The sequence below is a fragment of the Microtus oregoni genome, unplaced genomic scaffold (genome assembly GCF_018167655.1).
Source record: "Microtus oregoni isolate MIOR12 unplaced genomic scaffold, Mior012 000009F_ref0000495, whole genome shotgun sequence".
NCBI lineage: Eukaryota > Metazoa > Chordata > Mammalia > Rodentia > Cricetidae > Microtus > Microtus oregoni.
In genome coordinates, this window is record NW_024543068.1 from 18,730,946 (window position 1) to 18,746,174 (window position 15,229).

Consider the following 15,229-nt stretch of genomic DNA (forward strand, 5'->3'; position numbering starts at 1 on the left):
AATTAGAATTAACCAAATTTATATACTGATTGAGGTCCCAAATTGAAGGATTTTAGGGGAGAGGAAGAAACAGGAGGAACTGAAGCACTACTAAAGTTGAGAGTGGTTAGAATGAACTAGTGAGTATAAAATCACCATCACAAGCTGTACTTAACATCACAGATATAATTTTCCACAGCTGAAAACAAGTTATATCAATTTCCTTCCCTACAAAGGCAAAAATCAAATCTATGTTTGACATTAGTGAGAAGCACACTGATAAGCTTTTGGGATGTCTTCTGTCTCTAATCAAATCACTGCTGCCAAAGGGACAGGGAAAGTTCAGCACACAACAACAGCATACGCTAGGCTGTTATTGACTTATTTGGTGCTTGTGTATGTGCATGTCAGAGGACAGCTGCAGGACGCAGTTCTTTCTCTTTCTTTCTGTTACATGGGTTCTAGTGATTGAACTCTGGGCCTCAGGTTTGTTGGCAAGTACTTTTACCCACTAAGCGAGCTTGCTGGCCCCAAATGTTATTCTTAATAAAATGATCCAAATCTCATAGTTTCAAAACCAAAAGGGTTTTTTTTTCTAGTAGTAGATAGATTGGGGGCACATTCAATAGCCATGAACAGAGATATACTGCAAAGAATCCTATAAAATTGAGGAGAACACCATAGGGCTAATTTTCTTTCTTTTTTCTTTTTCTTTTTTTAAAAAAGATTTATTTATTTATTATGTATACAATGTTCTGCCTATATGTCTGCCTGCAGGCCAGAAGAGGGCACCAGATCTCATTACAGATGGTTGTGAGCCACCATATGGTTGCTGGGAATTGAACTCATGACCTTGGGAAGAAGGAGCAGTGCTCTTAACTGCTGAGGCATTTCTCCAGCCCAGGGCTAATTTTCTTTGAAGATTTGTTTTATGTATATGAGTGTTTTGTCTGCATATATGACATGCACCATGCTCATGCCTGTGTCTGCAGAGGCCAGAAGAAGGTGTTGGATTCTCCTGGAACCAGAGTTACAGATGGTTGTGAGCTGCCACGTAGGTGCTGGGAACCCAAGGTCTTCTGCAAGAACAGTGTGCCCTTAATGGCTGATCCATTCTTCTAGCCCTTTTAGGGTTATATTAATCTTAGCTTTGTACTAAATGAAGTTAAATTATGAAGGTAAAGCCTAATCTTTGTCCTAGAACTGAAACCAGTATTAAAAAAAAATCTTGAGGATGTTAGAACATGATGTTACTTGACTTTGGGGAACTGGGTTCAAAACCTACTTTATTTCCCACAGCTTACTTACAACAATGGTAAGCTCCACGTCACTCTTTCTCATGGTTCATGAATCCCTGTCAGAGTATAATCCTAAATTAAAGCATCATGATTGCTTTCTGTGACATCCTGAACATGTGCCAAAACACTCCTCCACATACTGAGGTATGAACAGGTACTCTAAGAGGGCAGCGTTCTTGCTTGAAGACCAAGTGTGTTTTATTAACACTGCTATCATCGGGCATTCTTTAAGGATTTACAGCCTGCAGGACCTTCTCTCAGCGGGTCCTTCTTGGGAGTTACTAGCTTTTAGGAAATGTGAAAATCTTACTGTATGACTATTTTATTTTCTTCTTGGAAAGGATGGGAAGCAATGTTAAAAACTATTATGAAGTATTTATGTGAAGCAGTTGAGTCTGGACCTAGCCTAGAGAAACATGTTCAGTAACAAGTCAAGGAAGAATCATTCTGCCTGCTTGACAGGAAAAGTGATCCAGTTTCTCCAACAAGTCAGTAGCAGAAATAAAAAACAAAACCAAAACACACCAAGATAACTACTACCACCACCACCACCTCCTCCTCCACCACCATCACTACCACCCCACCAACCCAAATCTAACAGCAAAAGGTTAGAGATTTAATCACTAAGTGAAAAATATGTGGATTTGATTGGATCCTGAATTATAACACCTATTAAAAAGCATTCTTTCTCTTGACATTTAGGAGACTTTGATACTGATTATGATATTAAGTTATATGAAAATTATTTATTTTTTAGATAAGACAATATTATTATATTTATATAGGTCAGTGTTCTTGCTCTTCTGATTTAAGAAAATGACATGCTGTTTAGAGTTAGCTTTAAAACAATCTAGCTTCATCTCCCAAAAAGAGGTTGGGGAATTGATAAAGCAGATATAACTGCATGCTGGTAGTAATGACTTCAGTCATCGGCATGTGTTTGGGCTCATTGTTTTTCTACTTCCCTGTATATTTTAGAAATTTCATGCTAAACTATTTTTAAAAAGAATGAAGGTGTAGGGAAAAAAGAGGGAAGGGTACTAGACATGGTAATTAAAAAGGAATCAAAGTTAGAAAATTGCTTTGCTTATACGAAACTCATGGATTCATAAAATAAAATCTTATTTCAAACTGAACTGAACATATGAAAAGAATTCTAGTACTAAAATATCTTCTTTATTAAAATGAGTAACCCATAATAAAAACTGTAAAAACAAAGCCTTTAAAACTTAATTAGTTAAAGCAATCCAAATAACCTAAAAAATTATATAAATTATTTTCATACCCTGGCTTCATAAAAACCCTGCCAAAATGGATCTGCGCGTGAAGATCAATGTCCAGCACCTGCTTGAGATAGTCCTGCAAACAAGAAAAACAGTTATTTTATTTTCAGACATTTTAATATCCGACTTTTAACACAGTAATGGAAATAAAATTGATTTATGACTGAGAGGAACATCTTTGCTATTTTTATGAAGTTGTTTTGCTTAACTCAACTAATCATTCCTCATTCACTCATTTACTCATCTAATAATTATTTTTGGGGTGCTTTGTGTATGTAAAGTATCAGTTGAGGCTCAAGGGAATATTACTCAAATAAAAGAGATATTTTCCTGCCTCCCTAGAAGGTACATTGTGGAGCCAGAGGTGATGCATAATACCTGTAATCCCAGTACTTGGGAGGAAGAGATGGGAGAATTACATGTTCAAGGCCAGCCTGGGCTAGATAGTAACACTGTCTTAAAAACATAAAGAAAATTATAATCTGGTAGAGGAAACAAGATAATAACTAGAATAACCATAGAAATGTTTTTACTTGATAGGTTTTGTCTCTGAGATAAAATTCTATGACCAAGAGAGACCATTAATAAAGAAGTCTTAGGAAGTTGTATTTGGTGTGGCAAGATGTGCTCACGGTCACAACAGTGGTACAAATGTTAGGGGTAACTAATTGTTTTCTGATTAGATCTAAGCCATGTCTAAGTGGAGGAAACACATTCCTGGTATGATGAATCTGGATAACAACCATGGCTGGGGAGCTTATCCGCCCCAGGATGAACCTACTATTATCATTCTGCCAAATGAATGTAGTATTAAACTGTCCTCTAACTTCATATTACTGGTAGGTTAGTGCAACCACCAGGCCTCATTAGAGAGGTTTCTTTGTGCAGTAACAGTGGTTAATGCAGCATCTCACAGCTGGCCAAAGTGCAGAGGAGTGCTCAGCAACAGGTGGACCTTCCTAAGGCTCAGGGACCAGTGCACAAGTGGGGGTAGATTCAAGAGTCCACCGCTAACTGAGAAACTGTAGGCAACTGATGGTTTTTCTGGGGAAGCTGTGCCAGCTCCTGGTAGGCCGACCACATTCTATCGATGGCCTGGACTCATCCGTGCAGGAGTGCGAGGTGTCAGACCAACTCACTCTCTTCCTGTTTTCCTTCCATTCTTTTTCAGGGCGTGTCATCTCCAGACAGGGTTTCTCTGAGTAGCACTGGCTGGCTGTACTAAAACTTGCTCTGTTGACCAGGCTAGTCTCAAGCTCGCAGAGGTCCACCTGCTTCTGCCTCCTGAGTGCTAGGATCAAAGGAGTGCACCACCACCCAGCTCCAACTCACTTTCTAGTACTTCAGCATATTCTCGGTGTTTAGGACAAAGCCTTGAGTTTTATTGATAAATGTCACATCAAAGAGTCCTGTATCTTCTAGCACTCTTTTACAATCCTTTGTCTCCTCAGTCAGTCTTTATACCTACATGGTAAACACTGATCGATTAGACATCTCTTAACCTTACCTAATTTCAAAGTGATATTTTTCTTCAAAGGGATATTTTTCTGGATTTAAGTTCTCTATTGGCAGTACATTTTTTTTTGAATTTTGGAAATGCTATGCTATTTGATTGTGTTCTGGGTTCTATCATGTATGTCTAAATAATCTCTGTTAATTTAATTTTCACTTTTGAGGCAAAGCGCTCTGATGACATTGCTCGTTGTTACTGGTTTTCAGTAGTTTTGCCAGGATTACTCAAGTGTGGTTTCTTTCTGGTTATCCTACTTTTGATTAGTAGAGCTCCCAGAATCTCTGGCTGGCTTTTCTTTTTCTTCCTTCCTTCCTTTCTTTTTCCTTTCTTTCCTTTTTTTAAAACAAGGTTTGAAAAATCTGTTAGGGCTGGAGGATGGTTCAGGCAGTGAACTGGTTGCTATGCAAGTTTGAGGGACTATCTTAGTATTCCCAGCACCCACCTAGAAAGCCAGGCTTAGTGGTACATGCTTCTAATTCTAGATCTGGGGAGGCAGGTAGATCCTTGGAGCTTGCTGGCCAGTCAACCTAGTTAAACTGGGAAGCTCCAGGTTCAGTGAAAAACCTTACCTAAAAACAAACAAACAAAAGAGATGGAGTGCAAGCATGTACACACACACACACACACACACACACACACACCTCTACCTCTGCCAATATTTCTAAAGTATAGTTTATGCTCACTTTTTCTTCCTAAATTTTATCTATCAATGTTAAGATTCTTTACCATATTTATATCACCGTCTTCCATATTTTTATTGTTTTCCTAAACTCTTTTGTGGACTTCTATTTCTGAAGTTCTCATTATTGTTACTTTTTCTTCACTGTATAACAGCTTTTAAAGATTCAAGTGAGACAATATAAAATATCAGTAACACTTCTACAGCTCTTTTATAAAATTTTCTTCTCTCAATTTTAAGTCATTTTGCTAGAAAGCTCTGGATCATGATATATTCCTCCAGAAAAGATTTGTTTTCTTTTAGCAACCAGTTGAGGTAAATTCAGATTATTCTCCTTATCCAGGGACTGAAATAATTTTATACTGGGTTTCAGTTCCTTTAAAGGCCTATGTTTTGTTTGTGGCTTTAGAGCCCTGCCCTTCTTCAAGGTTTTAAACTAAAGTCTGAGATATTTTCCAGATACTCTCCTCTAGGGGAAATTTTGAATGCTTTTCTTTCTTTCCTTCCTTCCTTTCTTTTTTGAGACAGGGTCTCACCATGTAGCCCTGGCTGTTATGGAACTTGCTATACAGACCAGGTACACCTGGAACTAAGAGATTCATCTGCCTCTGCTTCCCAAGTGCTGGGTTAAAGGTGTGTGCCACCATGCCCAAATAAACCTTGACTTTTAAAGAATTATGAAAAATTTGTTTGCTTCATTAGCTTCTCAGTTACTCTTTTATACTTGGCTTCTTGGTCTTTTGTGCCAACACCTCCTGCTCCAACAATCCTTGGGGATTTGTGATTTTTTTCCTTTTTGAGACAAGGTCCTGTTATCTATTTATGCAGCCCAGACTGGCTTTGAATTCAAGGTCCTGCCTCAGCCTCCCAGTGGTGGAATTACAGGCAGCTGCTACTATACTCGGTTTCAGCAAATGTTTCCAAATGCTTATTAAGTATCAAGAATTCTGTGTGCTGAGGATATAATGGCCAGACATGGCCTTGAAACAAGGAAACTATATTATGCATTTTTACTAGATGAAAACAATTCTTCAAAAGTAGATTAACAAAATAAATGCCATTTGTGGTACATGCTAACAAGGAACAATCAGGCACTGTGTGACAGAATACTAGGAAGTGGGCTAGAGAATTAGGAAAGGCCGTTATAGAAGGGGTGGTGACTAAGCCCTGCAGAACAAGAGGGATGCAGGCATGCGAAATGTTGAGGAAAGAGAGTGAATTATGTCATTTTGAAAGTAACTTTTCAAGGTTACTAAATAAGTTAAAATCTTTAACTGATAGTTAACTAGTAAATAATTGTTAGATACTTAAGATAATTTTTATGTAAGATGTAATACTAAATTATTGATTGCTAAGTATAGTTTTAAGTTAACAAATTTTTTAAGAATGTAATTTGCTTATTTTTATATGCTATAGAGAGGTCAGAACTTTAGAAGTGACTTTCATTTGTCTTGTTTTATAAACCATGCCTAAACAAAGCCTTAGTAATTATATTTTAGTTAAGTCAATCTTAATGAACTTACATGTGTGTGGATGCCAGAGGTGGACTTAGATATCTCCCTCAATTGCTCTCCATCTTTTAAGAGAATTCTTGAAAAAGAGTGAGGAAGGGGTGGGTGCACACATGTGCATGTGTGTGTGTGTGATCATGCTAAGGGCAGGTCAGAGGCCAACTCAAGGGAATTGGTTCTATTCTTCCACCATGTATGTTCTGGGACTCAAACTAGGGTCATTAGTCTTAGAAGCAAGCATTCTTACATGGTGAGCCACATTACTGGCCCCTTTCCACCTTGTCATTATTATTATTATTTAAAATTTTTTTTTCGAGACAAGGTTTCTTTATGTAGCCCTGGCTGTCCTGGAACTCGATCTGTAGACCAGAATGGCTTGGACTCACAGAGATCTATCTGCTTTTGCCTCCTGAGTGCTGGGATTAAAGGTGTGCACCACCACTGCCTGGCTTCCACCTTAGTTTTTAAGTGGGATTTATCACTGACCCTGGAACTCACGGATGTGGGATTCTATCCTCCTGCCTTTGCTCTACAGCTCTGGAATTACAGTGTATGCCGCTGCACTTTCCCTTGTGCTCTGGAGATCTGAGTTGAGGTCCTCATGCCTGTGTTACAAGAACCTTATTGATCGAGCCCCTCCCCCACCCACTGCATCTTTGATGTTAAGTAATATTTTCCTGTTTGGATTTATACTTATTTTGTTTCTGGTTAAAGAAACACAACAAAGAACAAATTCCCCTTACTTGGGAGTGAGCAAAACATGTCCCAAACATGTTATTTATAAGTATATTAAAAAGATCTATCTATCTATCTATCTATCTATCTATCTATCTATCTATCTATCTATCTATCTTTTAAGTGTGTGAATGTCTTGCTTGCATATATATTTGTGTTCCTGGTGCCTGTGGAGGCCAGAAGAGGGCATGAAGGTCTCTGGAATTATAGTTATAGACTTTTGTCCATCACCATGAGGCGCTGTGAACAAACCTGGACCGTCTGAAGAGTAGTCATTTCTCTAATACACACAGAGAATCCTCTACAGCCCCTGTGCTCATTTTTTAAGTATTTTTTGTTGTTGGCTTGAAAAATAACTTATTGGTAACTTTTTAGCCTTCTAAAATTCAGTCTTAAATTTAAGAGAAAGAAAATTTTAGAATACCTTTATATTTAAAATTATCTCCAAAGTTCCTAGGGGGCCTCTAGAAAACCACAGGTTGGTTCTTGAATCATATGATAAGAGGTAGTAAAAACAGTTGGGCTTGTTTGAAGGGCTGTTCTTTTAAGAGTTTCATAGAAGGAGCTGCCTGTTTGAGAAGAGATGCTCAGGTAGCCCTAGGTTGGATTCCTAAAATTGGCATTAACACAAATATATCAACAACTGTGATGTTTACACCAATTTGTTTGGACTGATAAATGCCTAGGAGCTTAGTTAAAAATTTGGGCAGTATCTGTGAGGTTATTTCCACAAAGGATTGGCTAAGTGAGAAGAACTGTGATTTGAAGTTGGATATCATCTGAGAGAATAAAAGGAAAAGGAGCAGGCTCAGTGGTGCAGACACTTCTCTCTGCTTCCTGGCACCCTGCTGTCAGCTGCTCTGTTCCATCAGGACTTTTTTGACAGGAAGAACTGAAACCTCTAAAACAACAGCTATAATAAAGCCCCTCCCCTACACTGTTTGTATCAAGCTTTTATGAAAGAGGTAAAAAGTGACTAACAGTTTGCTTTACAGGAGCTCTCTAGAGATTTGATAGATAAAAATCTTTGTAATTTTATCACCAGAGGAAACATTCACCAACACTTCTCAGGCTGGTCTCAAAGTCACAGTTTTCCTGCTTTAGTCTCAAAAAGTTAGGATTAGAAGTATATGCCACACCTGGTTGATCAAACTTTTATGAAATTGTTTCCCCCAAAGAGATTTCACACAGTCCTGACAACTTGCCAGACCACCCTGCAGAAGAGACTAGAATTAAATCAATAATGAGTCAGTGATGGGCGGGGCCACACCTTGATGATGAACTCTTAGTTATGCTTACATCAAGTTTAACTTGAACTTCAAGTCAAGGTCTTGAAGACAGACTTTGGGTTGGGAGTTACTGGACCTGATTAGTCTCCTTTTTCTGCTTTTCACCAGTGCTTGTCTCTTGAACTAGCTTACTGAAGACAGGTGACTGAATCTTGATTGTTAGGGCTGCCAGGGCCCAGGCTCCAGAGCCTAACAATTCCACTACCAGCTCCAGCTCGAGGAGATAAGGACAATGATCAGGTAAACTTTGTGATACCCTTATCTGAAAAGGATGAATTAAAAGTCTAGTGTAAGGATCTTGACAGGGAGATAGTAAACAAAATCAGTGTGCTTAATTTTATTAGCTTTGTTTTCTTCTAAATAAAATCCTAAAAAGCTGACATCTTTGTTAGCACTAAGAGATTAGATTCAGAAGTGTTCATACTTATGCCAAGACTGTGTGTGTTATAAGTTTTTGCCTCTCTAGAGGTACTAGAAAAGGCAAACCTTAGGTCCGCATAGTGGCATTATCCCACAATTAGCTCCTTAGTAACTAAAAAAAATTCTTAGTGTAAAAAATCCCTGGAAATACATTATGCATCAAACAATCCTGACGTTAGGCTGTGCTCTTTTGATACTAAGAACAACTTGATAATGAAAACATGCTGCAAATAATTTCTTAAAGCACCCCCACAGTACAGACTCCAAACCCAGCCTTTGAATTTTACAATATGTCTGCTTTATCTGGTACTAAAAGCTTCTGGGAGACTTTGAAGACAGACTTACAAAGCTATTTATGTGCAGCAAGTACAACTATATGCACTATTATTACCTTCCTTCTAGATATAATCTGAAATCACAGTCTTAGGTTGAGATTCTTTTTTTCTTTGGTCTTTGGAAAGTGAAATTCTGTTCCCAAAGAGTTTAAAACCAAAGTTTGTGAATGGAAATGCAGTATTTTCTGTTCAGGTTACTGAATTTGTTCTCAGAGACAACAGAATTCATAGACCAGAGGCAGATTTAGGTCACCTCATAGCTGAAGGGGGCAGGGTTCAAGATCTTATATGTAACTATATATATCATCTATAGTCTAGCTCCTAGAAAATATGAATTTTACAACCAGGCATTTTAGCACATGTCTATCTCACTCCAGAGTTGGAAGTAGAAGGACCAAAAATCCAAGGGTATCCTTACTTATGTAGCAAGTACAAGGCTAGCCTGGTTACATGAAACCTTGCCCCAGAAAAATGAGGAAAATATGAATTTTGATAAAACTATGTTATTACTACAATTTTTAAATTTAAGTTATTACTATGATATATAAGAAAATTTAGTAAGAGATAGACTGGCAAAAATTTCTAAAATACTTCTGAGACAAAATAGATTTGATTATTATAGTAACAAATATTTTACTTTAATAACATTATTCAATGGGTCCAATAATTGTACGCCAACATTTCATTCAGACATACAAGCTTAGTGATACTACAATGCTTAATCTGACACTTATATAGGACTAAGATATACTATGTGCAAAATACTTAGTCATCTAAAATCATACATACGTATATATTTTTTCATTGCAATTATCTTTTTAAATTTTTTATTGAGATCTACACTTTTCTTTTATGATAAATTGCATAAATAAGGGCAAAAGGAATCCCCATTCTTTGTTCTTCTTGTCAGGAGGGGAAGCTAAAGAATTTGGTAAAGTTTAGAAAATATGGTGGGCAACACCACCACCACCAAAAAACAGCAGGAATTAATTAACAATCACTGGTCATTACTATCTCTCAATATCAATGGACTCAATTCACCAATAAAAAGACCCAGGCTAACAGAACGGATAAGAAAACAGGATTCACCCTTCTGCTGCATACAAGAAACACACCTCAATATCAAAGACAGATATTAACTCAAGAGTAAAGGGTTGGAAAAAAGATTTTCCAATCAAATGAACCAAAGCAGCAGGCTGGTGTAGCTATGCTAATATCTAACAAAATAGATTTGAAACCAAAATTAATCAAAAGAGATGGAGAATGACATTTCATCAAAGGAAAAATACACCAAGATGATGTCTCAATTCTGAACATCTATGCCCCAAATACAAGGGAACCCATGTCAAATCACACAGTGAGCCCCATACATTAAAAGTGGGAGACTTCAACACCCCATTCATACCAATAGACAAGTAGGTCATCCAGACAGCAACTAAACAGAGAAATAATGGAATTAACATATTATGACTCAAATGGAGCTAACAGATATCTATAGAATTTTTCACCCAAACATCAAAGAATATACCGTCTTCTCAGCACCTCAGGGGACCTTCTCTAAAACTGACCACTTACTTGGTCACAAGGCAAATCTTCACACACACACACACACACACACACACACACACACCCCTGGAATAATCTCTATATATTATAGATTTCCATGGATTAAAGTTGGGGTTCAACAACAACACAAACTACAGAAAGCTTACAAACTCATGGAAACTGAACAACTCTTAACTGAACCACCACTGAATCAAGGAAGAAATAAGGAAATTAATGACTTCCTAGAATTCAATGAAAATGCATGCACCACATACCCAAACATATGGGACATACTGAAAGTGGTGCTAAGAGGAAAGTTCAAAGCACTAAGTGCCTTCATGAAGAATTAGGAGAAATCGCACACTAGCAACTTAACAGCACACCTGAAAGCTATAGAATAAAAGCAAACTCACCCAGAAGAAGCAGATGACAAGAAATAATCAAACTGAGGACTGAAATCAACAAAATAGAAACAAAAAAGCACAATATAAAGAATCAATGAAACAGTTCATTCTTTGAGAAAAATCAACAAGATAGACAAACCCTTATTCAAAATAACTAAAAGGCAGTGACAGAATATTCAAATTGACAAAATCTGAAACAAAAAGGGGAACATAACAACAGACACTGAGGAAATCCAGAAAATCATCAGGTCATACTTCAAAAACCTGTATTTCACAAAATTGAAAAATCTAAAAAAATGGACAAATTTCTTGATACATACCACATACCAAAATTAAACCAAGATCATATAAACAATTTAAACAGATCTATAACTCCTAAGGAAATAGAAGCAGTCAGTAAAATTCTCCCAACCAAGAAAAGTCCAGAATCAGATGGTTTCAGTGCAGAATTACACCAGACTTTCAAAGAAGAGCTAATACCAGTACTCCTCAAATTAGTCCATAAAACAGAAATAGAAGGAAAACTGCCAAATTCTTTTTACGAAGCTACAGTTACCCTGATAACCAAACCACACAAATACTCAACCAAACCACGCAAATAGTCAACAAAGGAAGAAAATTATGGACCAATTTCCTTCATGAGCATGGATGCAAGAATACTCAATAAAATACTGGCAAACTAAATCTAAGAACACATCAAAAAGATCATCCACAGTGATCAAGTGGACTTACCCAGAGATGCAGTGATGATGGTTCAACATACAAAAACCTGTCAATGTAATCTACAATATAAACAAACTAAAAGAAAAAATCCACATGATCATCTCATTAGATGCTGAAAAAAGCCTTTGATAAAACCCAACACTCCTTCATGATAAAAGTCTTGGAGAGATCAATGATACAAGGAACATATCTAAATGTAATATAATTATATTATAAAAAGCAATATACACCAAGCTGACAGCCAACAAAAAATTAAACAGGGAGAAACTCAAGCAATTCCACTAAAATCAGGAAAAAGACAAGACTGTTCACTCTTTCCATATCTATTCAATTTAGTACTCGAAGTTCTAGCTAGATATTAAGGAGATTAAGGGTATACAAATTAGAAAGGAAAAAGTCAAGCTTTCACTATCTGCAGATGATTTGATAGTATACACAAGGGTTCCAAAAATTCTACCAGGGAACTTCTACAGTTGATAAACACCGTTAGCAAAGTGGCTTGATATAAGATTAACTAAAAAAATAAAAAATCAGTAGCTGTCTTATATACAAATGATAAAAGGACTGAGAAAGAAACCAGGGAAACAACTCTCTTATGATAAAAACAATATAAAATATCTTGGGGTAACTCTAACCAAGCAAGTAAAAGACCTGTATGACAAGAACTTAAGTCTTTAAAGAAAGAAATTGAAGAAGATACCAGAATATAGAAAGATCTCCTATGCTCATGGATCAGTAGGATTAACATAGTAAAAATGGCCATCTTACCAAAAGCAATCTACAGATTCAGTATGATCCCCATCAAAATTCTAACAGAATTCTTTAAAGATCTTGAAAGAACAATAATCAACTTCATATGGAAGAACAAAAAATCCAGGATAGCTAAACCACTCCTGTACAATTAAAGAACTGCTGGAGGCATCACTATCCTTGATCTCAAGATCAACTACAGAGTATTAAGAACATCATGGTATTGGCATAAAAACAGACACATTGATCAATGGAATTGAATCGAAGACTCAGACATAAACCCACACACCCGTGGACACTTGGTTTTTAACAAAGAAGCCAAAACTATAAAATGAAGAAAGCATCTTCAACAAATGGTGCTGGCATAACTGAATGTCGACATGCAGAAGAACGCAAATAGATCCATATCTATCTTCCTACAGAAAACTCAGGTCCAAGTATATTAAAGACTTCAATATAAATCCAGTTACACTGAGGCTGATAGACGAGAAAGTGGGAAGCAGCCTTGAACGCATGGGCATAGGAGACAACTTCCTGAATAGAAACACCAGTAGCACAGACACTGAGATGACAATTAATAAATGGGACCTCATGAAACTGAAAAGCTCCTGTAAGGCAAAAGCACTGTCAATGGACAAAATGGCAGAATGGGAAAAGATCTTCATCAACCCCACATCTGACAGAGGGATGATCTCTAAAATATATAAAGAACTCAAGAAATTAGACATCAAAAAAACAAGTAATCCAATTTAAAAAAATGGATGCTGCCGGGCGGTGGTGGCGCATGATTTTAATCCTAGCACTCGGGAGGCAGAGGCAGGAGGATCTCTGTGAGTTCGAGACCAGCCTGGTCTACAAGAGCTAGTTCCAGGACAGGCTCCAAAGCTACAGAGAAACCCTGACTCAAAAAACCAAAAAAAAAAAAAAATGGATGCTGACATAAATAGAGAATTGTCAACAGAAGAATCTCAAATGGCTGAGAAATACTTAAAGAAATGTTCCATTGGGGCTGGAGATATGGCTCAGTGGTTAAAAGCATTGCCTGCTCTTCCAAAGGTCCTGAGTTCAATTCCCAGCAACCACATGGTGACTCACAACCATCTGTAATGAGGTCTAGTGCCCTCTTCTGGACTGCAGGCATACAGACAACATTGTATACATAAATAAATAAATATATATATATTTTTTTTAAAAAGAAATGTTCCATTATCCTTAGCCATAAGGGAAATGAAAATCAAAATGACTCTGAGTTTATCTTATACCTGTCAGATTGCTAAGATCAAAAACACAAGTGAGAGCTCATGTTGGAGAGGATGTGGAACAAGGGGAGCATGCGTCCATTGCTGGTGGCAGAGTAAACTGTACAGCCACCTTGGAAATCAATATGGTGGTTTCTCAGAAAATTGGGAATTGATCTATCTCAAGACCCAGAAATAACACTCTTGGGCATATACCCAAAAGATGCTCAATCATATCACAAGGACATTTGCTGAGCTATGTTCACAGCAGCATTATTCATAATAGCCAGAACCTGGAAACAACCTAGATGTCCCTCAACTGAAGAATGGATAAAGAAAATGTGGTATAGTTACATAATGGAATATTACTCAGCTGTTTAAAATAATGACATCAGGAAATTTGAAAGCAAATGGATAGAACTAAAAAAAATTATCCTGAGGTAACCCAGTCACTGAATGACGAAAATAGAATGTACTCACTTATAAGTGGGATATTAACTGTAAAGAACAACCATGCTACAATTCACAGACCCTTGTTACCCTAGGTAACAAGGAGGCTCAATAGAGGTGATCTAGTTGGACTGGGGGCGGGTGGGCATGGGAATTTTGCGGGGTTGGCGGAGGGGGAGAGTGTTGAGAAAGATGACTGGAAAGGGGGGCTTTAATGAGTCGAGTAGAAGTCTGAGGCAAGGGAAACTTCCAACAGTCTACAAGAATGACTCCAGCTAAGACCCCTGGCAGCTGTAGATGCATAGCCTGATGTGGCCATCCCTTGTGATTGGATTGGTAACTACCCAGGTTTACACCAGAGAGCCTTCATCCTGATGAAGGTGGTGGAGGTGGGTCCAGAGACCCAGAGAGCCCACTTGAGCTCCAGGAGACCTGTTGAGGAGAGGAAGGAGGAATTGTAGGAGGCAGGGTGGGGGGTCAGAGACACCATAGGAAAAAACCACAGAAATGGCTAGCCTGGTTCATGGGAACTTATAGAGTCTGAACCACCAGAAGAGGTGCCAAAGCTACAGAGAAACCCTGTCTTGAAAAACATAAGCAAAAACAAAAACAGAGTCTGAACCAACAACCAGGGAGCCTGCATAGGGTTGATCTAGGCCCTCTGTATAAATGTGACAGTTGTGTAGCTTGTACTACTGTAGTGGCATTTCAATTGTATTTTAGTAAATACAGCTTGCCTGAAGATCAGAGAGTAAAAGAGCCCCAATGGTCAGCCTTACAGACCAGGCAGTGGTAACACACACTTTTAATCCCAGTATCCACAGTAGGTTCTAGAAACCAGGCAATGCATGCCTTTAATCCCAGCCCTAGAGAAGATTAAAATGGTAGGAGACAGCTCTCAAACACACTCTCATTCTGAGATTCCTGGAGGCAGGATCACCATTTTCGGACTGAGGTCAACATAAGAGCCAGTGATTGGATATTTTGCTTTTCTGATCTTCAGATTGAACCTCAATTTCTCTGAGTTTTTATTAATCGTGTTTCAGCCTTTTTCTGGGACTCATGGCAATGGGAGCA

At 37.8% G+C, this 15,229-nt stretch overlaps 1 protein-coding gene across 15 annotated transcripts in view; it reads right to left on the minus strand.

Moving 5' to 3' along the window:
* Positions 1-15,229, minus strand: part of Gphn (gephyrin) — a 343,860-nt gene that overhangs the window by 12,637 nt on the left and 315,994 nt on the right. For all 15 annotated transcript variants that reach the window (XM_041658068.1, XM_041658063.1, XM_041658065.1 and 12 more), the window contains one exon: positions 2,563-2,636. In XM_041658068.1, coding sequence (XP_041514002.1) covers positions 2,563-2,636 — 74 coding nt within the window. The remainder of the gene's footprint in view (positions 1-2,562; positions 2,637-15,229) is intronic.